General features: G+C 50.9%; 1 protein-coding gene across 1 annotated transcript; it reads left to right on the forward strand.

Annotated features, from left to right (window-relative positions):
- Nucleotides 1-1,946: 1,946 nt before the first annotated feature.
- Nucleotides 1,947-26,352, forward strand: ETV7 (ETS variant transcription factor 7). The gene is made up of 8 exons (XM_047103044.1): nt 1,947-2,441; nt 4,230-4,359; nt 18,316-18,480; nt 18,849-18,974; nt 21,059-21,274; nt 23,911-24,053; nt 25,863-25,963; nt 26,077-26,352. The coding sequence occupies exons 1-8, from the start codon at nt 1,947-1,949 to the stop codon at nt 26,180-26,182; spliced, it is 1,482 nt and encodes a 493-aa protein (XP_046959000.1). The 3' UTR covers nt 26,183-26,352.
- The last annotated feature ends 631 nt before the right edge of the window (nt 26,353-26,983 follow it).

Below are 26,983 nucleotides of genomic sequence, written 5' to 3' on the forward strand. Positions count from 1 at the left end.
CGTTTGTCTGTTCAGAGCCACCTGCCGTGAGACGTCTGTGACTGCCTCCCCCCCCCCCCCCCCCCCCCCCCCGGCAAAGCCCCAGGGGGCCTTGCCACTTAGAATTCTACCACCAGTGCTGTGGACGGTCCCCCGGTGCTCTTTGTAAAGCAACCTGAAGCATCGTCTTTCATGAGTGAAATTGAACCTTGTTCTCAAAGCAGAGGTCACGGAAATGGGTGCTTTCTCCTGGCCCTTCCCTGGGTGCTGGGCCCTCCAGCAACCTGCTGGCCCCACCCTTGTTGCCTGTGTCCAGACCTGCCGTGCCCTGTTCTTAGACCTCTCCGTCTACCTCACCTTCCTTCTCTTCTCCCCCTTTTGGAAGCATTAAGAAAGTTTCTGGTTATAAATGATAAGTTCTATATATACATTTTGAGTTCTTTGTAGGAAGAGTGTTATTTAAAAATTAATAATTTAAGAAATGAAATAAATATTGTTATATTTTTGAGCATGAAACACCTGTGCATGTTCCTTTTGTGAAGGAGGGGTTCCACTGGTTTCTGTCATATGGGTTCAAAATTTTGTAGATTTTGATCATATGTAGCATTCCCTTCCAAAGGGAAACGTCCTCATTTTTTCAGTTTGTCTCAGGCCATGCCTATACAGTTCCAAAATAGATAAACATTAAACAAAATTTTAAACATCTTTCTTATTTATTTTTACTCTTTTGATAGGTATTTATTCCCATGGTTAAAAATCAAAACATATAAAAAGGCTTCAATGAAAACTTTTGCTCTTCTTTTCTTTTTTTAAAAAAATTTTAATGTTTATTTTTGAGAGACACAGAGAGAGAGAGACAGAGTGCAAGTCGGGGAGAGACAGAGAGAGAGGGAGACACAGGATCCGAAGCAGGCTCCAGGCTCTGAGCTGTGAGCACAGAGCCAGATGTGGGGCTCAAACCCACGAACCAGGAGATCGTGACCCGAGCCAAAGTCAGACGTTTAACCGACTGAGCCACCCAGGCACCCCATGACAGCTGGAATTCTAAGCCGGGTGGACTGTCCTGAGTCTAGGTTCCTAAAGACTGTGCTGTACTGCCTCTTGGAGAACTTGCCATCCATCACAGAGAGATGAGACAGTGTTCTGTTAAATGGATCTACCATAATTTATTTCATCAGCCCCCTTTTAATGGATGCCTGGATCGTTTCTAATTGTTCCTTATCATAAGCCATGCTGAAATAAACAACATGTACATTTTGGATAGGTGCGTTGGATTCACTGAACACATTTCCGGCAGTGGGACTGCTGGCTGAAGGGTACGTGCATTTGTAACTTTGCCAGATCTTGTCTTACTACTTTCCGTGGGCTTGCCCAATGTTCTCTGTTCCCCTCGGCCTCTCCAGTGGATTATGTCATTAGACTTTTGAATTTTTGCCAGATTAACAGGTAAAAAAATGATATCTCAGAAAACTTTATTTTGCACACCTTAATAATGCGTGAGTCTGAGCATCTTCTATATTCCGGGGCCATTCAGCATTTTGTTTCAGGAGGACTTTCTATTCATATCCTTTGCTCCTTTTTCTGTTGGGTTTCTGGCCTTGTTCTTACTAGTTTCTAGGAGCTCATGGCGTATCAGTGCTAAGGAAGCATTTGCAACAGCATCTACCCCTTGGGAATTTCTGCACAAGGTCAGGCTTTCTCCTTTTCCTCGGGTGAGTGTGTTGGTTTGCCTGGAGAAGCCAGCGGCCTGGGAAAAGGTGTAGGGGGATTCCACTGAGTACTGGGGTCTAAGGCAGCAGGGGGTACCACAGCCCCTCTGATGGTGGGGCTCCGCCAGGCCAAACGGCAGGCAGAGGCGGGGTCAGGGCCAAGAAAGTCACCCATCCCTAAGGGGCGAGGCACCTGGTCCAGGCGGACAGCATCGGAGGACCCGTCCCCATCCAAATGCGGAGACACACAGGGGTGACATGAAGGTGGTCTGTTGCTGTCCTGAGCCCAAGACCAGGGGTTCCTTCGGCTCCCCAGATCCCTCAGCATCTCACCTCCATGCCCCTGGGAACCAGGGCCAGGCTGGCCCGAGGAGGGTCCGTCCACTGGCGGGGGCACGCCGGCAGGACCCACGCCTCCGGGCTGGCAAGCAGACAGCGCCCGCGGCTCTGCTCCCGCAAGGGCCGGCCCCTGCCTCCCCGGAGCCCGCCGGGGCGGGAGTGGAAGCCGGATCCCGCTCTTTCGTTTTCGTTTCCCGGAAGGATAGAGATTACCGGAGCGCCCTTGTGAGCCTGCTCGCCCGGGAACCCGAGGCCACCCGGCGCTTCTCTTCTCGAAAGAGATTTCCTCCTAGGCCACCTTCCAGTTTGGGGAGCCGAGTTAGGGATTGGGGGAAGGAGGCCCAGCAGCCGCAGCCGGCGGAGCGCTCACGACGGACAGCCGGTGGCTCCCTCACCTCTCCACCTGTGATGCAGGTAAGAGCCCAGCGACTGGGCTGAAGTCCGCAGTGCGCAGTGCGCGAACTGAGCCTCCTGCCCCCCATCCCTTCTCCATTACCTCAATCAAGTTCCATACTCATTTTATCAGAACTATTTCCTGGCTGGAATCTCGCTTTCCAACACATAACCAAACTTCACCTTGCATCCCTCTCTCGCCGGCCCTCTCTCCTCCTAACTCACCTCCAGCCCTTCTGTGTTATATACTGCTCCTCCACACCTCCTCCTCACCCCTCCATCAACCAGTTGTGATGTCCCAGGAGGTTCCTGCACAAACCAGCCCTTCACAGCTGGCAAACGCGACCGCGGAGGCCTCCCCCCACCCCCCTCACTCCTTAGCAGTCCCTCTGCCTTTGCAGTATTTCCCCAGCAGCCTCAGAACCGCCCCAGAGCTGGGCTCCCTCTTCCCACCTCCAAGGCCTTTCTCCACCTCCTCTCTCCATGATCAAATTTCAGACATACCCATATTTTATCAGACCTTTCCCCTGGCCTTCCTGCTGAGGCCCAGACCCCTCTCAGCAGCTCCCTGGCTGGCATTTCCCAGGCAGCTAAAACCCCAGAATTGGCTGGTATTAGAATGCTTGGAAGAGGGTTGAAGAGTCCACGAGGGGCTTCCTGTGAGTATCAGGCCCTAGACCCTAGACCCTTCTCCAGCCTGGCAAGCCCTCCCTCCCAGTGGCAACCTTGGAGGCTGGATTACCTGGGAAACAGCACCCATGGGAGCAGGGGGGCTGGGTCCCAGCCAGAAATGCCTTCAGAGCTACCCCAAAAGTTGTCAAATCCTCCTCTGCAGGCTTCTGGAGTTTGCTGTGTGGCTCCAAATCCCCAGTCTTTCACTGCAGGTTGCCCTCCTCAGACACCAAGAGATGAAGGTAATGCTCTTGAAGATCCTAGATCTGGAAAATGACTTGCTGGGACTGGTTTCACTTTTGCTTTTCACAGGGTGGCACCTGTGACTGGGCATAAGTCCCAAGGATCCTCCTGTTTCTACAAAATCCTGTCACTTTTGTCATGCCCTCATCCTAACGGATGAACCGAATACCTCTGGGGCGAAGCTGGTTGTAAAACTGTAAAGATATAGGCTTCCCTTGGTGGGACCTTGGGATTTAGAAATTTATCCTTCCTTTTTCTCTCTTGAAAACAGCATTTACTTGGTTGCTTGTTTATTTCTGACTTCAGATCTTTTTATCCTGGCCCCTCAGGTCCCCTGTGTCCTCTCACCAAGGTCCCAGAGAGCATCCCTAGGCTCTTAGATTTTCAGCGTACAATCAGATCTTGGCAGGGGAGCCTTCTGGTGGGGTTCGGCACATTTGTGAAAAACTTGAATCAGAAAGGTGAAATTGATCAAGTGCCCGCTGCGTACAAGATGTCGAAGGAACCAAGCTGAAGACATACATGGTTCCTACCTTTTTTTTTTTTTTTTTCAAACGTTTATTTATTTTTGGGACAGAGAGAGACAGAGCATGAACAGGGGAGGGGCAGAGAGAGAGGGAGACACAGAATCGGAAACAGGCTCCAGGCTCTGAGCCATCAGCCCAGAGCCTGACGCGGGGCTCGAACTCACAGACCGCGAGATCGTGACCTGGCTGAAGTCGGACGCTTAACCGACTGCGCCACCCAGGCGCCCCTGGTTCCTACCTTTAAGGCAGATGCAGAGATGATTGCTCTTTCCATTGGAAAAAAAAAAAAATCTTAATACATGTAAGGATGGCTGAGCCTTCACCAAGAAGGCTCTTCTTTGACTGCCCCGGCTTTTCTACTTTCTAGGAGGGAGAGTTGGCCAGTTTTTCTGTGAGCCCCGAGGCAGCCACACCACCCCCAGGCACCCAGGCCAAATGTGAAGCTGGAATGGACTTGCTGGGTGAAGGGGGAATCTGCAAGCTGCCAGGAAGACTCCGTGAGTAGAGGGGAGGAGAAAGGCTGATGTTTTCATATTTTTTATTGAAAAAAAATTTTAAATGTTTATTCATTTTTGAGAGACAGAGAGACAGGATGCAAGCCAGGGAGGGGCAGAGAGAGAGAGAGAGAGGGAGAGAGACTCTAAAGCGGGCTCCAGGCTCTGAGCTATCGGCACAGAGCCTGACGTGGGGCTTGAACCCATAAGCTGTGAGATCCTGACCTGAGCCAAAGTCAGATGCTTAACCAGTTGAGCCACCCGGGAGCCCCAGAGGCTGATGTTTTTAAAGGACATAAATGTGACACATGGACTTCTTACCCAAGAGACTACCTTCCCTCCATTTGCTATTTCTTTGCTGGGTTTTCTGTAACTTTTCCTTGGTGAGGAAGTCAGAGGAGGTCAATGTGAATTCTCACTGCGGGGAGGCAGCTGCCATGGTCAAGGGTGAAGACGAGAAGTCTCCTCATTAGTAAGATGAGGGTTGGGATCAAATGAGCTATGGGGTCTCTTCCAGCCTAAAGACAAAGGATTGGGGATGTTGCCAATGAGGAAGCCAGATGAGGTGAAACAGTGAACCATAGTTGTGTGCATGTAGAACTCTCTTTTAAATGATTATGCTTCATTTTTATTGTTCCTAAAGTAGCATATGCTTATTGTCAAAAATTGGGAAATGGCAGGGAAGCAGAAGAATATGTAAAACAATCAAACCCACCCAAGGAGAGCCATGGGAGACATATCGGCCATGTCTTTTTATTTCATTTTCCCGAGGAAACTCCTAACCATAGAACAGGCTGTAGATTGTTTCAGTTGCCAGAGCTGAGGGGTGGAGAAGCTAAGTGACATGCTCCAGAGCACATGGGCTCTCCATGCGAAGGCCAACCCTTGGTCCTTCTGATAATCCTCTAAGAGATTCTTTTTTTTTTTTTTTTTTTTAATTTTTTTCAACGTTTTTTATTTATTTTTGGGACAGAGAGAGACAGAGCATGAACGGGGGAGGGGCAGAGAGAGGGAGACACAGAATCGGAAACAGGCTCCAGGCTCCGAGCCATCAGCCCAGAGCCTGACGCGGGGCTCGAACTCACGGACCGTGAGATCGTGACCTGGCTGAAGTCGGACGCTTAACCGACTGCGCCACCCAGGCGCCCCAATCCTCTAAGAGATTCTTAAATGTACTTCCTAAGCCAAGGGAATCATAAGATAGGCAGCGAGCTGACTGCCAATGGGAGGTCTTAATCTGGGGTGGGGGGAGGCGGTTCTTGGGGCGGCTGTGGGCGGGCACATCTGACTGGGATTGTGAAGCATCCAGGCCACTTCTTGCTCGGCTCATCCAGGGGCTGGAACACTGCTTAACTGATTTCGTACCCTTCTGATTTCCTGGCCACGACCTACTTTTTGAGCTGCTGACAGGACTGAGCAGCGGGCATGACTTCACAGGCCTTGGGGGGGACCTGGCTGCCTTTGCTGGAAACAGTGTGGCATTCTCTTAGCGAGGAATGCAGCCTGTGGGAAGACGGGGACTCACGGATACGAGAGAACCACAGAACATGGGTGCCCTCACGCCTCAGAGCAGCAGTGGAGGGAAGCGGGAGTGTGATGTGGGGACAGGGGCAAGGGGCTCTGTGAGGAACCTCTCTTGTTTCGTCTTGTCCGAGTGCAAGCCCTGACCGGTAGGTAGCTTGGAGCTCAGGGCTGTTCCAAGGAGATGTTTGGCAACAGTTACATAGAGGGTAGGATTTGGGTTCTGTTCACAACCGAAACCGTGGTGATGAGGAAAAATGGGACTTTGGGGACAGAGCTGAAGACCCTGAGTGTTGCTGTGAAGAAGGACCTTTGATGACATCTCATGGCAGCTGAGGACACCAAGCCTCAGTGGTGGTTGGGGGGACTTATTTGCAGGTCCCACAAGGCCCTCTATTATCCCCCGTTACCTCCCCATATTCAAAGTCCACTCTCCTAACTGGCACACCAAGTCCTAGAAGATCAACACTGTAGAGACCTGAGGTGTCCCTCAGGTAATTCACTTGTATTCCAAATAAGGAAATTGGGGGCCAGAAAGCTGTGTTCTGCCCAAAGTCAAGTAACCTTCAGTTACCTCCCTCTTTTGGGGTGCCTAGCTCAGAGTTACTGGGTAAGAGGATATAAGAGGAGTGGGGCTTTAGAAAATGTAGTCATCACCTTGGCAAATACAACTACCCCAGACTTTTAATTTTTTGAGGCCCGTTTCGGTGGGGCCGCTCTGAGTCGGTCACCAGGTGTTCCTGCACGTTTCTAGTGACAAGAATTTCCTCTTCTCTTCAGCCAGTCTGTTCCCTGGTTACTCAACTCAGGGTGCCGATTTAGACCTCCTGGGGTACTAGTCCTACTGCCTTCGGCTACATTTCTCCAGAAACAGGCCCTGAAGTACTTCCCCACAGAGGAGCGAAGGACATCCAATTTATTTATTTTTTATTTGATTTGATGTTTATTTATTTTTGAGAGAGAATAAGAGTGTGTGTGCGTGCGAGTTGGGGAGGGGCAGAGAGAAGGGGACAGAGGATCTGAAGGAGGCTCTGAGCTGTCAGCACAGAGCCTGATGAGGGCTTCGAACTCGTGAACTGTGAGATCATGACCCGAGCTGAAGTCGGACGCTTCACCGGCTGAGCCATCCAGGTGCTCCTGAAATCCAAGGTGGGCAACTGGGGCTCACTACCAGTGGGGACCTGTGGGGGACAGTGAGAGCACACCCTGAGCTATCCCAGCCCAGGGGGAAGGAAGCTGGGTTTTCATTCACCTGCCTCCCATCCGTGATGGGGTGAGGCTGCTTCCACTGACTCCACTGCAAACTGAAAAGACCCCCTTTTGGGAAGGAGCTAGCAAACCCAGCCGGCTTGGCTCGGCTTCATCCCCACCTTCCCTTTCCAAGTTGCCCTTTGCGCTGGCTAAGTCAGGCGCAGAGTCAGGTGCTGACATTCGACATCTGGCGGCCATCAGAGAGTAGAGGTGAGAGCCAAGGGCCATGGGCAGGGCACCAGCAGCGTCCTCTGTACTTCTTAGATTTCATGACTCATATTTACTTGTGAAAGTATTCAGGCAACAAGTCCTGGCCTTTGGTAAATATCTAGCAGTCTTCCAAGACTGGGAGCGCTAAATGACTCATTTTCCTGTCAACAGCGTCCCAGATGAGCGAACTGCTGACCCCCCAGTGAGGGGTTGACCTTTCAGACGGCTGTGGTGATGTCATGCCCCTTTCTTACATTTCTGGAAATTGAGTTTCCCTCGCTGGGCATCTCTCTGACATTTATCCCCCGTCACCCACCCCCCTTCCCTCCTCCACCTCCAGCTCCTCTTCTCATCAGCAGGGTGATTTGCCTCAGCAGGAAGGTAACGAACAAAACAAATCTTGCTTAGCTTTGTGAGTGGGTGCCAAGTGGCACACACAAGTTCCCTGCAGAGCTTACGTTTCCGTGTTTATGTGCCCGACAAAGATGTGCGGTAGAGCAGGGCAGAGTCCACTCTGGGGGTGACTGTCCTGTCTAGTGACAGGAAGGGGGCTGAGACGGAGGGGCTGGATCCCCCAGGCTCTGCGCGCACAAAAGGAGACTCACAATGAGGCTTCCCTCTGCGGAAGTGGAGAGTGAAAGGGGATTCATACCTTCCCTCCCCCAGGCTGCATCCATGAGGGTCTCCCCAAGGTCAGGGGTGAGTCGGGAGCTGTGAAGGCAGTACAGGCCCTGGGACCACTTGTGGGAGCCGGGCTGAGGTCCCAGGGAGTGGGTCTTGGGGGCGGTGATGCAGTCTCTAGGGACAGCTCAGGGGATTTTGAGGAGGCAGTTTTGAGATGGTCACCAGCACAGCCGCGTTTGAGGACAGAGAAACTGAGACTCTGTGCAGCTAGCGGCCAGATGGGGCCTCATGCCTCAGACTCTTAGTTCCTGGTCCTGAGCTGCCACATTTTCCTGGAGCTGATTCTCTGGGGGAAAAAAAAAAAAAAAGCTCTGTGAACTTCCCACGGTTGGCTGCAGAAGAATTGAGATCTCTGCGTTTAGAAATGGACTTTCAAAGCTCCTAGTTGTGAACAAGCCACGGGCAGAGACCACAGAGCGCCACGTCTGATTTTCAGACGTCGTGGGCAGAGGGAGGACACGTTTCTGCAATGCCCTTGCAGCGTACAACACGGGAGAAGGCCCCTTGGGGTATTCCGACAGGTGTTCATGCTGCTGCTCAAGTTCATAGCCTTCACTTATAGAGAGTCCCCAGGCACTTGTGTTAATGTGTACAATTCTTTTTTTTTTAATTAATTTATTTATTTTGAGAGAGACAGAGAGTGCCAGTGGGGGAGGGGCAGAGAGAGGGGGAGAGAATCCCAAGCAGGCTCCGCACTGTCAGCATGGAGCCTGACGCAGGGCTCCAACCCATGGCCATGGGGTCATGACCTGGGTCGAGATCAAGAGCGGGATGCTCAACTTGCAGAGCCACCCAGGCGCCCCAACAGTCAATTCTAACAGAGTGGCTTCCTGCCATCCTAGACCAGGGCATCTCGAATTTTCGTGTGCACGTGAGTCTCCTGGGAGCGTTATAGAAATGCAGATTCTGATTTGGTAGGTTTGGGGTGAGCCTCTAGTAAGCTATACCTCTAGTAAACTCTTGGGTGACACCACTGCTCCCGGAAATACATTCAAGGGCCGCGTTTTATACAGCTGTGTCCTAACAGTGCTTTCCCAAGTGTTTGGTCAGGGCAGACAGCCCCTCCTCTGCTGTCCTGCCTGCCCCTTCGTTGCGGTGTATTCAATAAACTTCTATCTTCTTAAAACAAAAAACGAAGCATTTGGCCAGGACTAAGGAGTGAAATCAGTTTAGTGGGTCAAAATAAGCATTTTTAAAAAAATGAAATAGAACAGGGCGCCTGGGTGGCTCAGTCAGTTGAGTGTCCGACTTCGGCTCAGGTCATGATCTCACGGTTCGTGGCTTCGAGCCCTGTATCAGGTTTGCCCCTGTCAGTGAAGAGCCTGCTTCAGATCCTTTGTCCCCCTATCTCTCTGCCCCTCCCCTACTCATGCTCTCTCTCTCAAAAATAAATTTTAAAAAATTAAAAAAAACTTTTTTTTAATGAAATAGAACATTTCACAGTACATCATAAATAGTAAAGGTAGCTGTGATCTCATGAATACTTTGTTTTGGCTCGTTATAAGTACATGCTTGTGTGGGTCATGATGTAAAATGCATTTTTTTTTTTTATTTTTTACTGCGGGTTGCAATTAGAATGGTCTGAGGAACTGCCCTAGATCAAGGCAAGAGAAGCAGTAAGTTAGGTGGAAGCAGGAGCCAAGGGAGAGGTGGGGTGGGGTGGAGTGGGGAGGCTGGAGACTAGAAGTGGGTGTTTGGGAAGCTTTGAGTATTGACAGTGATGTTGTCACCTGCCAGTGAAAGGGAATATGGCAAACACCAAACGGATGGGAGATTCCCAAAGCCAGCAATTTCGGGATAAAGAGCCTCCTGCTCCCTAAAGTCGGGGCCTGGGCTAGACCATGTGCATCTCTGTGCAGACTGAAAAGACCCCTCCTCTGGGAAGAAGCCAAGCCACACCCAGCCAGGGCGTGGGTTGGCTTCTCCCATACCCTCCCATTCCTTCTCTCTAGTGGTGCCTTTGTGTAGGACACCACACAACCGTATGCGCGGGCCCTGCCCCACAGCCTGGTGACCATAAAACTGAATGTGGTTACCAAGAAAAGCAATATCAGCCAGGACGACCAGGATAGACAATAGGGCGATGGATTTGAGGGGACTCCGGACAGACAGTGACACTCAGTAAACCACGGAAAATGGAGATTGCTAAACTGCAGTCATTGTGGCAGAGAAACCAGCTAGTCCCTCTATTTCCAGGCGGGCTCCACCAGTGAGGATGCCGATAATCATAATGAATACTATTTGCTGAGTATTTACTCTGGACCAGGCATTGCGGCGGGCATATCATACGCACTGATTGAATACACTTAAATAGGACTGGAGAGTGGCTTCTTTTATTATTCCTACCTTACAGATGTGAACACTGGGCTTGGAATCGGGAGAATTACCTTCTCCATAGTCACCCCCCAGGAAACTGGTCGGGCTGGGATTCAAACCCAGGTACCTCCAAACCCGCAGCTGTCACTTACTCTGAACAAAAGCCTCCAATGTGGGATGATGACAGCTCCCATTTTTAGAGGACTGGCCAAGCACTTTACCGTCTCCCACGTTCCTCCTGGAACCCTGCCAGGGAGGTAGAAGCCAACTGTTAGTTCTGATTTGATTGTTAAAGGTAGGCCCAGCTCTGTTGTTCTGGAAGTCACTCTGTCTAGCAGACTGTGGGGGTGTGGTGAGGAGAGTACCCGGGAAATAGCTTTGATCAGGGGGGGAGGGGCAGCTTGAGGCGGCTCTTGAAACAAGGACAGAGGAGTGTTGACTTGCTGGGGTGGAGAGTTGAGAGCCATGTCAGTTTCTTTTCTTCTCTTTTCTCTTCTCTTCTTTTCTCTTCTCTCCTCTCCTCTCCTCTCCTCTCCTCTCCTCTCCTCTCCTCTCCTCTTTCCTTTTCTTTCTTTCTTTCTTTCTTTCTTTCTTTCTTTCTTTCTTTCTCTTTCTTTCTTTTCCTTCCTTCCTTCCTTCCTTCCTTCCTTCCTTCCTTCCTTCCTTTTTTTAAGTTAATTTATTTATTTTGAGAGAGAGAAAGCACAAGTGGGGGAGGAACAGAGAGAGAGGGAGAGAGAGAATCCCAAGCAGGCTGCACACTGTTAGTGCAGAACCAGATGCGGGGCTCGAACTCACAAACCATGAGATCATGACCTGAGCCAAAATCAAGAGTCAGACGCTTAACTGACGGAGTCACCCAGCCGCTCCGCCACGTCAGTTTCTTGAGCAAAAGAGTGAAAGGGGTGTTGTGGGAAGAGAGACCTGGTTGGGGTGGGACTGGGGGGCCAGAGAGGGGTAGATCAGGATGCCTGGAAGTCTTTCAGTGCACTCATGTAGGACATTTATATTTATTGAGCATCTGCTATGTCCCGGGCATTGCTGTAGGTGCTAGAGAGAGCAGTGACTGAGACTGGCAAAGTCTGTGGTCAAGGAGCTGACATTCTAGCGGGGGCTGCAGTGACTACATAAGGAAGCTGGAAGCTCAGTGATAAGGGCAGTGGAGGGAGATGCAGCCCAGGATGGGGAGGGGGGCCTTCAAGTCCCACCCTGTTCTGGGTGTGCATGGGAGACAGTGCTAACTCTTTAGGGAGATACTCAACCCCCCAATGGTGTCTTGGATACACAGCCCCTCCGACTTCCCCTTCTAGGGTCTCTGTCCAGATCTGTCCCAGAAGCTTAGAACTAGCCAAGCTGGAAATCCCCAGGGAGCCAGTGGCTGGGGCAGGGAGAGGAAAGTGATAATCAGGCTGGAGTCTTGAGAGGCAAAGATGGTTGGTGTGAGGAACTGAAAATACGGTGGGTCACAGCCAAGAGAGGGAGAAGCATGGGCTGCTCTGGGGTGAAGCCCCTGGGTGTGGTTGTACCAGTAAGGGGAGACTCAGCTGGGCTCATCCCAGTAACCAGGTCAGGAAGACGTCTTGGGGGGGGGCGGTGGGCACCTTAGATCACACTGGCCAGCAATTGCTGAGCTCTGAGGTGTGCTGGGCCCTGTGCCAAGCACTTTACCCATGTCACCCCAGCTAACAGCAAGAGCTCCGCTCATCTTGGAAAGTGCATACGACCTGCCAGGCCCTGGTCTTCAAATTGATTATCTCATAGAATCCTGTGACAGCCCCACGTCGCTAGTACTGTATTTGTCACCCTTGATTTGCAGGTGAAGAAATGGAAACACGGTCATTTAGCCAGCTTCCAGCTGGCCTGGCACCAGCTTCGATCCTTATTGTTGCATGGTTTTCCTTTTCCTTTTTTTTTTTTTAGGCATACTTTACATACAGTCATGTGTACAAATCTTGAGTGTACAAATGCTTATGCATGTATACACTTGAGCAGCCACCACTGAGATCAGGAACTAGAGCATTTCCAGCGCCCCAGGAAGGTGCCTTGCACCTCTCCCCAGGCCACTCCCCTCCAAAGGGCGACCACTATTCTGTCTTCTCTCCCTAGACTAGCGTCTATTCTTGATTGTGTTTTTACATCTGGCTTCTTTCCTTCACTGTAGTATCTGTGAGCTTTAATCCATGTGTCACATGTAGCAGCCCCTTGTACTCTGTTTTATGGTCGAGCAGCATTCCATTGTCCGCAAACATCACAATTTGATTGTCCGTTCTCTGCCTGATGTTTCCAGTTCTTTTCTACTATGAATAGAGCCACTGGACATTCGCATACATGTCTTCCGGAGGGTGTATTCCCACCACGGCTCTTAGGTCTTCATTCAGGGGTGAGTTGCTGGATTGTACAGATGTAGCCTGGGCTCCTAACCCCTACGCCACCGTGCCCCTCAAACAGCACAGTAGCCCAGTGAGGCAGTGTTTTATCTCATTTCACAGAGGGGGAAATTGAGGCTAAGAGAGTCTGAGCAGCTTGTAGGTGACTTGGCTAGCAAGGGGCCGAGCTGGGACCCAGATCCTGGGGTTGGAGATTTAGCCCAGAGCTGGGTGGCTCATCCGAGCTTGGAACTTGGTCCTTCCCTGGGGTCTCGAGTCCTATTGGAAAGCCTTTTGACCCGGGGATTCTTTGAAGACATAAGGAACAGGAAGGTCCCTTTTCTGTATTTATTGGACCTGAGAAGCTGGCAGTAAACGGATGAAAGGTGAGGGTAGGAGTGAGCAAGAGGTAGTGAAAGAAAAACCAAATCCCACTGCAGGGTGATGACAGGCTTCATTTTCAAGTGCTACTGTGGGACCTCAGAGTCCCTCGGGGACAGCATGGGAAGTCCCCTGCCCATGTCTCTGGACCTGGTAGCAGGACCACACCTGTGGTTGATACTGTCTGCCAAGTTCACGATGTCCCCGCCTTCGTGCAGTTTTAGTGTTTCCATGGAGGCAGGACAGCGAGAGGGGTGTGGGATCCATCCCAACCCTCTGGCCACACACGGGACAATGCACCCTTCTGACTCAGGATCATAGTTTTGAATTTTCACGTCGACAGCCTCCAAAATCATGGAATAGGCAATCCCACAAAAAAAAAAATGCAATGGCCAGTTGGACCCCAGAGCCCCAGAAGCCCTGGCTGGCTCATAGGCCTGCCCCTGGCACTCCTGAATCTCACTGTCGGGTGGCCTCCAGCTTTCACACCACGCAGCTTTTGTGTCTCGGTCACTTCTGCAGCCACTGGACGGACCTCCCGCGGAGGCTCCTCATTTCTATTTCCATCAGCCAGGCATTCTGTTCCCTGCATTCCTGCCAGCTGTGGGCGCTATCGTTCAAATGATATCTCACTCTTCTCTGTGCCTGTCGGCGACCAGTGAGGTGTCACGTCCTGCCACATGAGTATTAGTGGATTTGTTCTACTGCAGACGTTCTCAACTGGCAGTGGTTTTGCCCCTCTCCCTTGGGGACATGTGGCAATGTCTGCAGACATTTTTGGTTGTCACTCTTGTTGGGCAGTGTGTGTGTGTGTGTGTGTGTGTGTGTGTGTGTGTTTGCTGCTGACATCTAGTGGGCAGGGGGCCAGGGATGCTGGGAAGCATTCCACAAAGCTCAGCACAGCCTCCACAGGGAGGAATTATCAGGTACAAAGTGTCAGTAGTGCTGAGGCTGAGAAATCCTGCTCCACCGTGAATTGCTGGTAAGATTTTTTTGTCTTAAAAAAAAATCAGTGTAGAGATGCTCTTCCTCTGTGATAGACATTAGCCCTTTTAAAAAATTATTTATTTAAATGTTTATTTTTGAGAGGGGGGGAGAGGCAGAGCATGAGCAGGGGAGGGGCAGAGACACACACACACACACACACACACACACACACACACACACAGAATCCGAAGCAGGCTCCAGGCTCTGAGCCGTCAGCACACAGCACAGAGGCCGAAGCGGGCTTGAACCCACGAACTGTGAGATCATGACCTGGGTGGAAGTTGGACGCTTAACCGACTGAGTCACCCAGGCGTCCCAGCGCTTTTTTTTTTTTTAATGTTTATTTATTTTTGAGAGAGAGAGGGAGAGTGAGAGAGTGAGAGCAGGGGAACGGCAGAGAGAGAGGGAGACAGAATCTGAGGCAGGCTTCAGGCGCTGAGCTGTCAGCACAGAGCCTGACGAGGGGCTCAAACACGTGAACCTTGAGATCATGACCTGAGCTGAAGTCAGATGCTTAACCGACTGAGCCCACTGAGCCACCCAGGCGCCCTGACATTAGCCCTTTATCTGTTATCTGCATTGTAAATATTTCCCTTTATTCTGTCCTCTTTTAATTTCGTTTATGGTGTCTTTTACCACACACACAACTTACGTAATCAAATGTATCTTTCACTTGTTACAGCCTCTGAATTTCCTGTCGTGGTTGAGGGCTCACCTACCCATGTTTAATGCATATGGGTTTCCTATTTCCACCTAAAAAAAAGACTTTAGGGGTAGCCGGGTGGCTCAGTTGGTAAAGTGTCCAACTTCGGCTCAGGTCATGATCTCACGGTTTGTGGGTTTGTGGGTTCGAGCCCCACGTTGGGCTCTGTACCGACAGCTTGGAGCCTGGAGCCTGCTTTAGATCTGTGTGTCTCTCTCTCTCTGCCCCTCCCCTGCTCACTCTCTCTCTTTCTCTCTTTTGAAAATAAATAAAACATTAAGAAATTTTTTCTAAATAAAAACAAAAGGACTTTATTTTTAAGGGGTGCCTGGGAGGCTCATTCAGTTGAATGTCTAACTCTTGGTTTTGGCTCAGGTCATGATCTCAAGGTTTGTGTGTTTGAGCCCCGCATTGGGCTCTAAACTGCCAGTGCGGAGCCTGCTTGGAATTTTCTCTCTCCCTCTCTCTCTGCCCCTCCCCTGCTCCCATTCTCTCTCCCAAGATAAATAAACTTTTTTTAAAAAAGTAAAAGATTTTATTTGAAACATTTAAAAAAATTTGTTTTAATGTTTATTTATTTTTGAGACAGAGAGAGACAGAGCGTGAACGGGGGAGGGTCAGAGAGAGGGAGACACAGAATCTGAAACAGGCTCCAGGCTCTGAGCTGTCAGCACAGAGCCCGATGCGGGGCTCGAACTCACGGACCGCGAGATCATGACCTGAGCCGAAGTCGGACGCTCAACTGACTGAGCCACCCAGGCACCCCTTGAAACAATTTTTAATGTTTTTCCATTTTTGAGAGAGAGACACAGAGAGACAGAGTGTGAGCAGCGGAGGGGCAGCTAGAGGAAGACACAGAATCGGAAGCAGGCTCCAGGCTCCGAGCTGTCAGCAGAGAGCCCGACAAGGGGCTCAAACCCACAAACCACGAGATCATGACCTGAGCCGAAGTCGGATGCTCAACCGACTGAGCCACCCAGGCGCCCCTAAAAGATTTCATTTTTAAGTAACCTCACACCCCATGTGGGGCTCGAGCATACAACCCCGAGATCAAGAGTCACATGCTCCATTGGCTGAGCCAGCCGGGCACCCCCTATTTCCACTTTTATTCAGGTTTCTATTGTTGTATTCATTAGGTCTTAATCCACCTGGAACTGCTTTTGATAAATGGTGACAGGTGAAGATCCAAATATATTTTTACCAGGTGGCAAACCAGTCATGGTTTTTACCCTGTCTTAACCTTTCCCACTGAATTAAAATCCCATCTCTATCATGTATTAAATTTACACACACACGCACGTGCGCACGTGCATGTGCATGCGTGCAAATATACACACATCTCCTGGCTCCTTCTGTCCCAATGATACTTGCCAGTCTTAGGTAACAGCATCAGATCTTGATGGTACTACATACCGCAAAGGTCAGTTGCCACTTCTATTCTTTTTCCCCCCCCTTAATTTTTTACTCAATTTCAGATATTTCTTCTTTATTATTCCTTCTCAGGTCCCAAAATAAAGTAAGGGGAGCCACTCCTTCCACCCAAGCCCGGCTGTGTTGCCCTGCTTTCTGCATTTGTAGCCTGGAGCCCCGTCCCTCTGTGCAGCTGAGCAGGAATGGTCCTTAGTCATTGGTTGCCTCGCTCCTGCCAGCCTCCCCCTGGGCCATGTCCCCAGCTGTGGCACAGTGCCTGGCACATGGCCAGTGCTCATTAGATATTGGCTGAATCGATGATCAAGCAGATGCACGTTTTCTTTTTTGGTAAACGGGAAAACTGGTTTTCTCTCTTGCGCTAATTTGGGACCAAGGCAGGCACAGGTTGGTTTAGTCTTTGGACAGTTACCTCCTCCGTCTCAGTTTTCCTACCTGTCACACCAGCCCTGATGAGCTGGGCGCCTTCCACTGTCACGTGGCCAGGGTCCTGACAGGGCTGAAAAGCTCTCGGGAGGACAAGAACCACACAAAGTGAAGCACCAGCTGCCATCACAGTGGGCACAAGGCTGGGGGGGCTCCAATACGTTTAGGGGCCCACAAAAATGTTCTGACTTCTTTTAAAATCAAGAGAGGGGCACCTGGGTGGCTTAGTCGGTTAAGCTTCCAACTTTGGCTCAGGTCATGATCGCATGGTTCATGAGTTCAAGCCCCACATCACGCTGTGTGCTGACAGCTCAGAGCCTGGAGCCCGCTTCGGTTTCTATGTCTCCCTCTCTCTCTGCCACCCCTCTCCTGCTCGTACTTTGTCTCTCTCTCTCTGTCAAAAATAAATAAACATTAAAAAAATTTAAAAAATAAAATGAAATCAAGAGAAAAAATATGAACTTTTAGGCAGAAGAAAACGTTTTAATATATCACGATGCACTCGTCTTTATGCAATGCAGTCATAAAATATAATTTTAAATATTTTTTAGTGGAGGAAGGGGCCTAGGAAGGCAAGAGTCCCAAGGGTCCAGAAAGCCATAATGTGGCCTTGTTAAACACAACCCAGATTAGTGGGGTAAATATTTGGCATTGGTTGCCTAATAGACCCAGGCAGAGTAGAAGCATAGGAAGGAATCAAATAAAGCAACTGCTTGTCTGGGTATTTCCAGAGAGAAGAACACACACGCTGAAATGGGTGTAGGAGAGTTCTTTGTCCGCTGGGCTGTTCCCTGAGCAAGCCCAGACCTGAGCTGGCTCATTAGAGCTGAAGGGTGCGGCAGCCAGACAGACCTGGATTCTGGGCCCGGCCGTACCTTGTGCTACCTGTGTCACCCGAGGCTAGTCACTTAACCTCTGGGAGTCTCAACTTCCTCATTGGGAAAACAGTAACGGCAACACACGTTCTTTGTAGGACCGTTTAATCATACATGCAATCGGTCAACACCTGTTTAGGGAGCACTTCCTATGGTCCAGGCACCGTCCTGGGCGCTGAATACATACAACAACGTGCCCCAGCACATCCCGCCCAGTGCCTGGCACATAATAGTTCCTTAGTAAACATTTGCTGAGTTAACAGTTGGAAAGCAGGCTGGGCTGGTAGGAGGAGCCACCAAAAACAAAATAGGCAAACACAGGGCACCTGGGTAGCTCAGTCGGTTAAGCGTCTGACTCCTGACTCCAGCTCAGGTCACGATCTCGTTTGTAAGTTCGAGACCCATATAGGGCTCTGTGCTGACAGCACGGGGCCTGCTTGGGATTCTCTGTCTCCTCTCTCTCTGCCCCTCCCCCTGCTCATGCTCTCTCGTGCATGCTCTCAAAAATAAAGAAACTAAAAAAAAAAAAATAAAATAACTGAACACAAACATAAGGCATAGATAATGACAGACCTAAACATGTACGTCAAATGTAATGACAAGGAGAGTAAGGTGCCAGGAAGGAAAAGAACAGGACGTGGTGACAAAGTGGGGGGCAGGACAGAAGAGCATCTGCTCAGGTGTAGCGTTCAGGGTGGGCTTCTCGGGGGAGGTGACACTCCTGAAGTGCAAGCATGAGCGATTATTGAGGGGAGAGCCCTTGCCCCCACCCTGTGCCCTTTCCCAGTCCCTGTCCTCACGGTGGTTGCAGGCATCCAGCCGGCACTCTGGAGCAGGGAGGACGTGCTGCACTGGCTGCGTTGGGCCGAGCAGGAGTACTCGCTGCAGCGCACGGGGGAGCACGGCTTCGAGATGAACGGCCGAGCCCTCTGCATCCTCACCAAGGATGACTTCCGGCTTCGTGCACCTGGTTCAGGTCAGGGAAACTCGCTGGCTTCCCTCTAAAACGTGCTGACAGAGACCCAGGTAGGCCCAGGGGGGGATGATGGACGCACTGGTTGGAGGAGCTTGCTCACCTCCCAGCATGGCAGATGTCCCCTTTTCCGTAAATGTTTCCCGGGGGGCCCCTCGCTAGAGCGGGCCTGCACGAAGCTGTTTGGCTGTTGTTTGCAGAGTCCCCAGTGTCCTGTCCTGCTGTCGCTTCCCCTCCCCTTCCCCGTGGCTCTCATCTCCCCTACCCATTTCCATCCTGCCACCTCTCATCTCATCTACATGAAGCTGTGACTGACGCAGGCCCTCCCCTGAGAGGCAGGTGACTGACCGGCCCCCTGCCCCCACCCCCAGGTGACGTCCTGTATGAGCTGCTTCAGTACATCAAGACCCAGCGGCAAGCCCTGGTGTGTGGGCCCTTTTTCGGAGGGGCCTTCAGGCAGAAGATGCCCCCTCAGCGCTGCCCCTGCCTCCTGGAAGGTGAGGGAGGCTCTGGGACCTTCCCTCAGTTGGCCTCTTTGGGAGGGCAGGGCTTCCTCCAGGCAAAGGAATGGAAGAGGCAGCTGTGTGGGCCGAGCCCCCCCCCCCCCCCCCCCCCCGCCCCCTGCTTCCCTCTGCCCTGCCTCCTCAACCCTCACCTCTGGCCCCTCCCATCTCCTCAGTTCTCTGCTCTCCTCTCTAGCACAGTGTTGTTTTCTGGTGTCCCTATTTCCTCTCCTCCTGATCTCCCTGTGGAAATTGCTCTTGTCAGGGACTCTAGAGACCTGAACGTGGGGATGTCCGCGTCCAATGTTGGTCCTTATTCACTGTCACCTCTCATGACCGCCCCTCAGACTCTTCCCTTGGCTTCCAGAACACCCCACGGTCACTCCTTCTCAGCCTCTTGGCTTCTCATTTTCTCCCCTACTTCTAAATCTTGGGGTAGCCCCAGACTCAGGGGGTCTCTCCTCTATCTGCACTCAGACCTAGGTAATTTCATGTAGTATTGGGCGTTTATACCATCTGGTACTGATGATTCCTACAGATACCCGGACCTCTGTGAATTCCAGACGTTTGCACCCCACACTCCCCCTGGAATGTCTAATGGACATCTCAACCCTAAAAGCTCCTAAAGCAAACACCTGATTCTTGTCCCACCTCCCTCCCCCCAACCCTGCTCCTCTCCTGGGCTTCCTTGTCTCAGCAAACCGCAGCTTCATGCTCCCAATTGCTCTGGCCAAAATGTTGGATGACACTTTTGATTGTTTTCTCTCTTTCCTGCCCAAATCACAGAATCCCGGCCGTCAACAAGTCCTGTTGACTCGACCTTCAAAATCTATCCAGGGGTGCCTGGGTGGCTCAGTTGGTTGAGTGTCCAACTTTGGCTTAAAGCATGGTCTCGTGGTTCGTGAGCTTGAGCCCCGCATCGGGCCGTCTGCTGTCAGTGCGGAGCCCTCCTCAGATCCTTTGTCCCCACTACCCGCCCCCCCCCTCCCCTCCCCTGCTCTCTCTCTCTCTCAAAAATAAATAAACTTAAAAAAATCTATCCAGAACCAAGCCATTTCCCACACCTCCACTGCTGTCCGTGGCCCAGCCTCTATCACCTCTAGAGAACCTCCTCACTGGTCTCCTTGCTCTGCTCTTGACCTCCTATGATCTATCGCAATAGAGCAGCCAGAGAGATTCATAAGGCAGATCGTGTCGCTTCTCTGCTCAAAATCTTCCAATGGCTGCCATCACACTCAGAGTCAAAGCCACAGTCTTTACAATGACCTCCTGCCCTCTGCTGTCCTCTCCCACCCCTCTCCCTTTTGCTCTTGCTGCTTCAGCCACTCTGGCCTCCATGTTCATGGAACAAACCAGAGACACTCCTGCCTCAGGGCCTTTGCATTCGCTGCTCTCTCTGCCTGGCATTCTCTCCTCTTGATACCCACATAGCTCACTCCTCTACTTTCTTCAGATGTCTGTTAGATGTTGACACGTCAGTGAGGCCTTCCCTTACCATCACGTAGCTCTCTATCTTTCCTGGGATTCCCTATCTGCCTTAGAGTGCTTTATACCTGCCCCCCGCCCCCCCGCCCCATTGTATACTCTTTCTATTTTCTTTTTTATTTCAACCATCTCCCTCCCTTTCCAATCTCCGACTCCCCCACTGCTAGAATATAAGCTCCATGAGGGCAGGGGCTTGTTTTGAGTTCAGTGATATGTCCCCAAGAATTTTAGAACAATGCCTGGCTCACAGAAGGTTCTCAGTAAATATTTGTTGGGTGGATGGAGAGGACAAAGGACTGAGATACAAGGCACCTGGATTCTGGATGTGGCTCTGTCACCCCTTGGCTTTGCAAACAACTTTACAGATGAGGGAACAGGTTTGAGAGATTATGTCACTTGCCTGCTGGGAGCTGGGGTTAGCACTGGGCTGTCTGGCCCTCCCCCATGTCCTCCATTGCCTCCCTGACCTTCCGGCTGGGAACTGGACGGATGAAAAGCATTAGGAGTGCTGCCCCACGGGGATCCCAGGCATGCATGGAGGGGCTGGGGGAGGCCCTGGGCCCGCAGAATCAACGGTGCTCATCTGCTTACAGAGGGGACTGGGCGACCTCAATTGGCCCCCCGAACGGGTCTCCTGCAGCAGCCACCACACCTGGGGTTTGCCAGCTCCTTGAGCCATCTGGCCAGGTGGCCCCTTGGCAGGGAGGACTCCCTCAACGTATCTCACTGTTCAGAGCTCAGCTGCAGGGCTGAGGGAGCCTGCTCCTCCCCCATGATGCCGGAGGCTCCCATTGATGGCAGGATCGCTGGTGAGTAGGAGGCTTGTGTGCCCCTGGCCAGGAGGGAGGAGGCCAAGTCCCAGAGGGTTATGAGTGACAGGGAGGAGGGTTGTTTTGAGCTGGGTGATGAGAGGGTCTGTGCTGGGCTATTGGAGTGTGGGGTGACTGTCCTGTGTACTGGCCACAATCTAGCCACAGCAGTCAGGGCTGCCCAGGATTGCCAAGCCCACCCTGTCTCCAGTTCAGCCAGTCCTAGTCAGACAGTGAGCTTGGCATGGGTGAGTATTCTGCTCCTTTACTTTTTTGTTTTTGTTTTTAAAAATCTGTTTTTTTATTTTCTATATATTTTATTTTAGTTTTTGGTTAGATATTCAGTGAAATTTCTTTTTTTCTTCTTAATTTAAATCCATGTTAGTTAACATATAGTGTCATGATGATTTCAGGAGTAGAATTTAGTGATTCATCACTTACAGAGAATACCCAGTGCCCCTCCCAAATGCCCTCCCTAATGCTCATCACCCATTTAGCCCATCCCCCACCCAGCACCCCTCCAGCTACCCTCAGTTTGTTCTCCGTATTTGAGAGTCTCTTACGGTTTGCCTCCCTCTCTGTTTTTATCTTATTTTTGCTCCCCTTCCCCATGCTCATCCGTTGAGTTTCTTAAATTCCATATATGAGTTAACTCATATAATATTTATGTTTCTCTGACTTATTTCGCTTAGCATAATACAGTCTAGTTCCACGCACATTGCTACAGATGGCAAGATTTCATTCTTTTTGATTGCCGAGTAATACTCCATTGTATATATACACCACATCTTCTTTTTTTTTTTTTAATGTTTTTATTTTATTTTTGAGACAGAGAGAGACAGAGCATGAGCAGGGGAGGAGCAGAGAGAGAGGGAGACACAGAATCTGAAACAGGCTCCAGGCTCCGAGCTGTCAGAACAGAGCCTGACGCGGGGCTCGAACTCACGGACCGTAAGATTGTGACCTGAGCCGAAGTCGGCCGCCCAACCGACCGAGCCACCCAGGCGCCCCTACACCACATCTTCTTTATCCATTCATCACTTGATGGACATTTGGGCTCCTTCCATAATTGGGTTATTGTTGAAAGTGCTGCTATAAACATTGGGGTACAAGTGCCCCTATGCATCAGCACTCCTGTAGCCTTTGGATAAATTCCTGGTGGTGCTATTGCTGGGTCATAGGTTAGTTCTATTTTTAATTTTTTGAGGAGCCTCCATAACTGTTTTCCAGAGTGACTGCACCAGTTTGCGCTCCCACCAGCAGTGCAAAAGGGGGGAGTATTCCTCTCCTTTAAACGACGTGGGGCTCAAACTCACAAACCTCGAGATCGTGACCCGGGCCAAAGTCGAACATTCAACTGACTAAGCCACCCTGGCTATTTATTTATTTATTTATTCATTCATCTATCTATAAATGGTTGGGTGCTTCCTATGTGCCACGTGTGATTCTGAGGCTTGTATTTAATCCCACGTTGGCTTTTTGAGGCTGGTATTATTAGCCCCATTTTACAGGTAAGGAAAATGAGGCACAGAGAGGTTCAGGGGCTCCCCCACGATCGATCACACAGCAGTAAGTGGCAGAGCTGGGACGTGAACCCAGGCGGTCTGGCTCCAGAGCCACACTTCCCTTCTACATTCATCGTTAAAGGGTTGACTAACAGGCTGCCAGACAGACTGACAGATAAACGGGCTGCCTTTCCAAAGGTGTGTTGGTTAGCCATGGCAGAGTAACTCCATTTATTCTAAGACACCACAGAGGGGGCAGGAGCCTGGCTTGTGGATCAAAAACAACTGGGGATCACTGAGACACAAGTATTTGATCTTTTTTTTTTTTTTTTAACATTTATTTATTTTTGCGACAGAGAGAGACACAGCATGAACGGGGGAGGGGCAGAGAGAGAGGGAGACACAGAATCGGAAGCAGGCTCCAGGCTCTGAGCCGTCAGCCCAGAGCCCGACGTGGGGCTCGAACTCGCGGACCGCGAGATCGTGACCTGAGCTGAAGTCGGACGCTTAACCGACTGCGCCACCCAGGCGCCCCAAGTATTTGATCTTTTACAGAATAGTGCTTAACATTCTTTGAGCACTTACTCTGTACCAGGCACCGTGCTAAGGAGTTTGGGATATATTATGTTACTTAATTGTCATATCATCCCCTACAAGGAAACTGTGGCTCGGAAGAGGTTAGGTAACCTGCCTGAAATGACCCAGCCAGGTGGCCCAGGTAGGGGGACTTAAGCTTTTGTTCCCAGGCTCCCTCTGCCGCTTGCTCTCCATGATGGCATGTTTGATTTTCCCAGGCCTCTCATCAGGGTGCTTGACAGGATGGGTTTAACAGTTAGACTCCTTGGTCTGCCTGCCGCTGAGGAGCTCCGTGCCCGGGACATGTCCAACCCCTCTCTGAGCCCAATTCTTTATGTCTTCCTGGGGATAAAGGTAGCCACTTCCTAGAGTTAAGGCGAATCAAAGAGACAATAAGCCCCCACAAGTGGCTGTTTCTGGTAGTATTGTCGTCTTGACCATCCTGCCGCATGGCTGGGCCCGGGCCTTATGAGCCCCAAAGCACCTTACTAATTAATGCCTGTCCTCACAGCTCCAGGAGAGTGCCCTGTCCCTACCCTCTGTGCTCTATTGCAGATTGCCGGCTGCTGTGGGATTATGTGTACCAGCTGCTCTCTGACACCAGGTACGAGCCCTACATCAGGTGGGAAGACAAGAACGCCAAGATCTTCAGAGTTGTGGATCCAAACGGGCTTGCCAGACTCTGGGGAAACCACAAGGTAAACCTCAGCCACCAGGTGGGATGACCTCCACACATCCAGAAGAGGACAGGGTAGGGGGTCAGAGTGGACCCATCAGCACTAAGGGATGGTCCTCAATGGACGGGGGCTTCACCAGCAGCTCCAAATGTGTCGGGATGGTTTTATTTTAGGAGAGACTGAGGGACAGGAAGTTACTTCTTGAGGATGGGGAAGTTCAGGGATCTTGCCTTCTACTTGCTTAGCACTTGAGACCTTTTTAATTTTGTTTAATGTTTATTTACTTTTGAGAGAGAGACAGAGACAGAGTGTGAGCTGGGGAGGGGCAGAGAGAGAGGGAGACACAGAATCTGAAGCAGGCTCCGGGCTCTGAGCTGTCAGCACAGAGCCCGATGCGGGGCTTGAACCCACAGGCCACTAGATCATGGCCTGAGCTGAAGTCAGACGCTTAACCGACTGAACCACCCAGGCGCCCCATGAGACTTTCAAAGCATGTTTCCATGAGTGGTGCCACATCTGCTGCGGGGCGGCTGGGCCAGATGAGGAAACTGGTTTCCGGGGGGCAGCTGGGGTAGAAATCCAGGTCTCAGGCCCTGCAGGAGCATCAGATGTCAGGGCTGGAAAGGCCTGGGAACCCCTGGAGCCAGCATTCCCAGTGTGAGGGATGCCTATACCTAAAAAGGGCACCTGCCAGACGACTTTAGGTGGTTGACTCCAAATCTAATAATTAAGTATTTATTTTAGTAAGAATGAAGATGAAAAGTTTTAACTACGATGTCAGTTTCTTGACTGACACTGGTGATATAAGCAAGTGTCTTTGTCTATAAATAAAGTCATTTAACTAAAAAAGGAGCCTTAAAAAAAAACTATCAGCAATAATGGTGATCTACAGGAGATAGCATTTCTTAAAATGGCATAGCGTTTGATTGCTAGGCGCTGCTCTGAGAGCTTTCCCCATAGTAACTCATTTAATTCCCAGGAGACGTCATGAGGTAGGCGTCAGAGGGGAAATGGAGGCACAGAGCAGTTTTTCCAAGAGTTTGCAGGCAGTGGATGGCAGAGCGGGGGCTGAACACAGAGAGTGTGGCTCAATGCTCCCCTCTTGTTGCCTCTCAGTGGTCTGGGAGCTGGAAGGATGCAATGCACTAAAGTTTGGGCGTGCTTACCTGGTCCAATCCCCAAATAGTACAGGGAGGGAAACTGAGGCCCAGAGAGCAGCAATTCCATTTCATGAACGTGTACTACCTGCCAAGCATTGTGCTAAGTGCTCTATGGATTAGCTAATTTAATCCTCAAACAAACCTGTGGGATGGATGTTCTTATCCTCATTTTATAAGTCGGGGAAACAGATGCCGAGAGGTAAAGAAACTTACCCAAGGTCACGCAGCTGCTTTATGTTGACCCCAAAACCCAGCCTCTTTGCCTTTCCTCTGCACTGCCCACCCCTCAGAGAGAGAAGAAGGAAATACCTTGGCTAAAGTCACGCAGCTTGGCGGGGGCTACTCCTACCATATGCCCCTTACTGAGCTAGCTGTCGTCATTTCCAACTAGATATATACTTATTTGTTACTACTTGTGACATTGGCTATTTAAAAGCAATGTGTGAGTCACTCTTGCCCCATGGTTCACAGCTCCGTATTTGTCCTCCGACCTTCCCCTGCCTTTCTCCTCCCAAACTCAAGAGAACTCTTGTAACCCCTCACAGAACCCTGGGCTGAGGGGCCTAAGAAACCATCCAGTTCGACCTGCTCCTTTCCAGGTGTGGAAACCAAGGCCTGGAAGGAGCAAGGTAGGGAGCGGAGGGTGACGTGGGACTGCTTTGCCTTCTAGAACCGGGTGAACATGACCTACGAGAAGATGTCACGTGCCCTGCGACACTACTATAAGCTGAACATCATCAAGAAAGAACCTGGGCAGAAGCTCCTGTTCAGGTGAATAGCCTAGGGGCCGAGGTGAAAAGGGGAAGCAGGGCTGGGCTTGGGTGGGCTGGAAACTCTCTGCGGCTAGGGCAAGGGCTGATTTGCTCCTGGGGCCCAAATTCCAGATTTCTGAAGACGCCCAGGAAGGTCGTCCAGGACAGGGAGCAACCAGAGAGCCCGGAGCAGGGCAGGTTGGATTTCAACGAGGAGATGCTGCAAGTCTCTCCCTGAGGGGCATGTGGATTCTGGGTACCAACCGAGTCTCCCGGGAAGGCACCTGGCCGCACGGTGGCCTCCTCCTCCCTCCCAGGGCAGCAGGGATCCCCAGCAGGTTTTGCACTCAAGGGGTCACAGCTGTTGTCTCTGACCCCAAAGCTGCCTGGGCACCTGGGAGGCTGGGAACTGGGAAGCCTCACATTCAGGACATGGTGGGGGGGCATCATTCTTTGGTAGGGCAGCCCTGGGGCTCAGTGGAGTGCAGGGAGTGATCCCTCTCTCTGCCCTACCCCTTGCTGCCTGCCCAGCTTGGGAGTGAGAGCATCCAGCCCAATTCCTTCAACTTACAGAAGAAGGAAGCGGAGATCCCTTACTGGACCTCAGTTTCCTCATCTGTGAAAGGGACGAGCTCATGACAACCTGACCTCAGGGGGCTGATCCTGGCTGGGAAAAAGGAGTATTGTTTTGTCAGTCTTAGTAATAATAATGGTAACTGACATTTAAGTGTTTACTATGTGCCAGGCCTTGTGCTAAGGGTCCTTCCTATAATTTATGTCATTCAATTCACACTCCAAACCCCTGAAGTTTAAAGATGGGGAAATGGCGGCAGAGGTTTGCAGAGCTGGGATGTGTCTCCAAAACCCAGTGCTATTACTTGGTTGGTTGGTTTGTTTTAGTGACTCTGAATGTATTGGGCACTTCTCAAGCAGAGGCCGTGGCCCTACCTCTCTGCCCTCAGCGTCTCTGCTGAACAGTTCATTTCACTTGGCCCAACCTCCATTTCCCGAGTTTTCGGAACTTTGGTGCCTCTGTGAC

Source organism: Lynx rufus, unplaced genomic scaffold (genome assembly GCF_022079265.1).
Source record: "Lynx rufus isolate CCGP_SWC_20201006 ecotype Redwood Valley unplaced genomic scaffold, mLynRuf1.p SCAF_6, whole genome shotgun sequence".
Classification (NCBI taxonomy): Eukaryota; Metazoa; Chordata; class Mammalia; order Carnivora; family Felidae; genus Lynx; species Lynx rufus.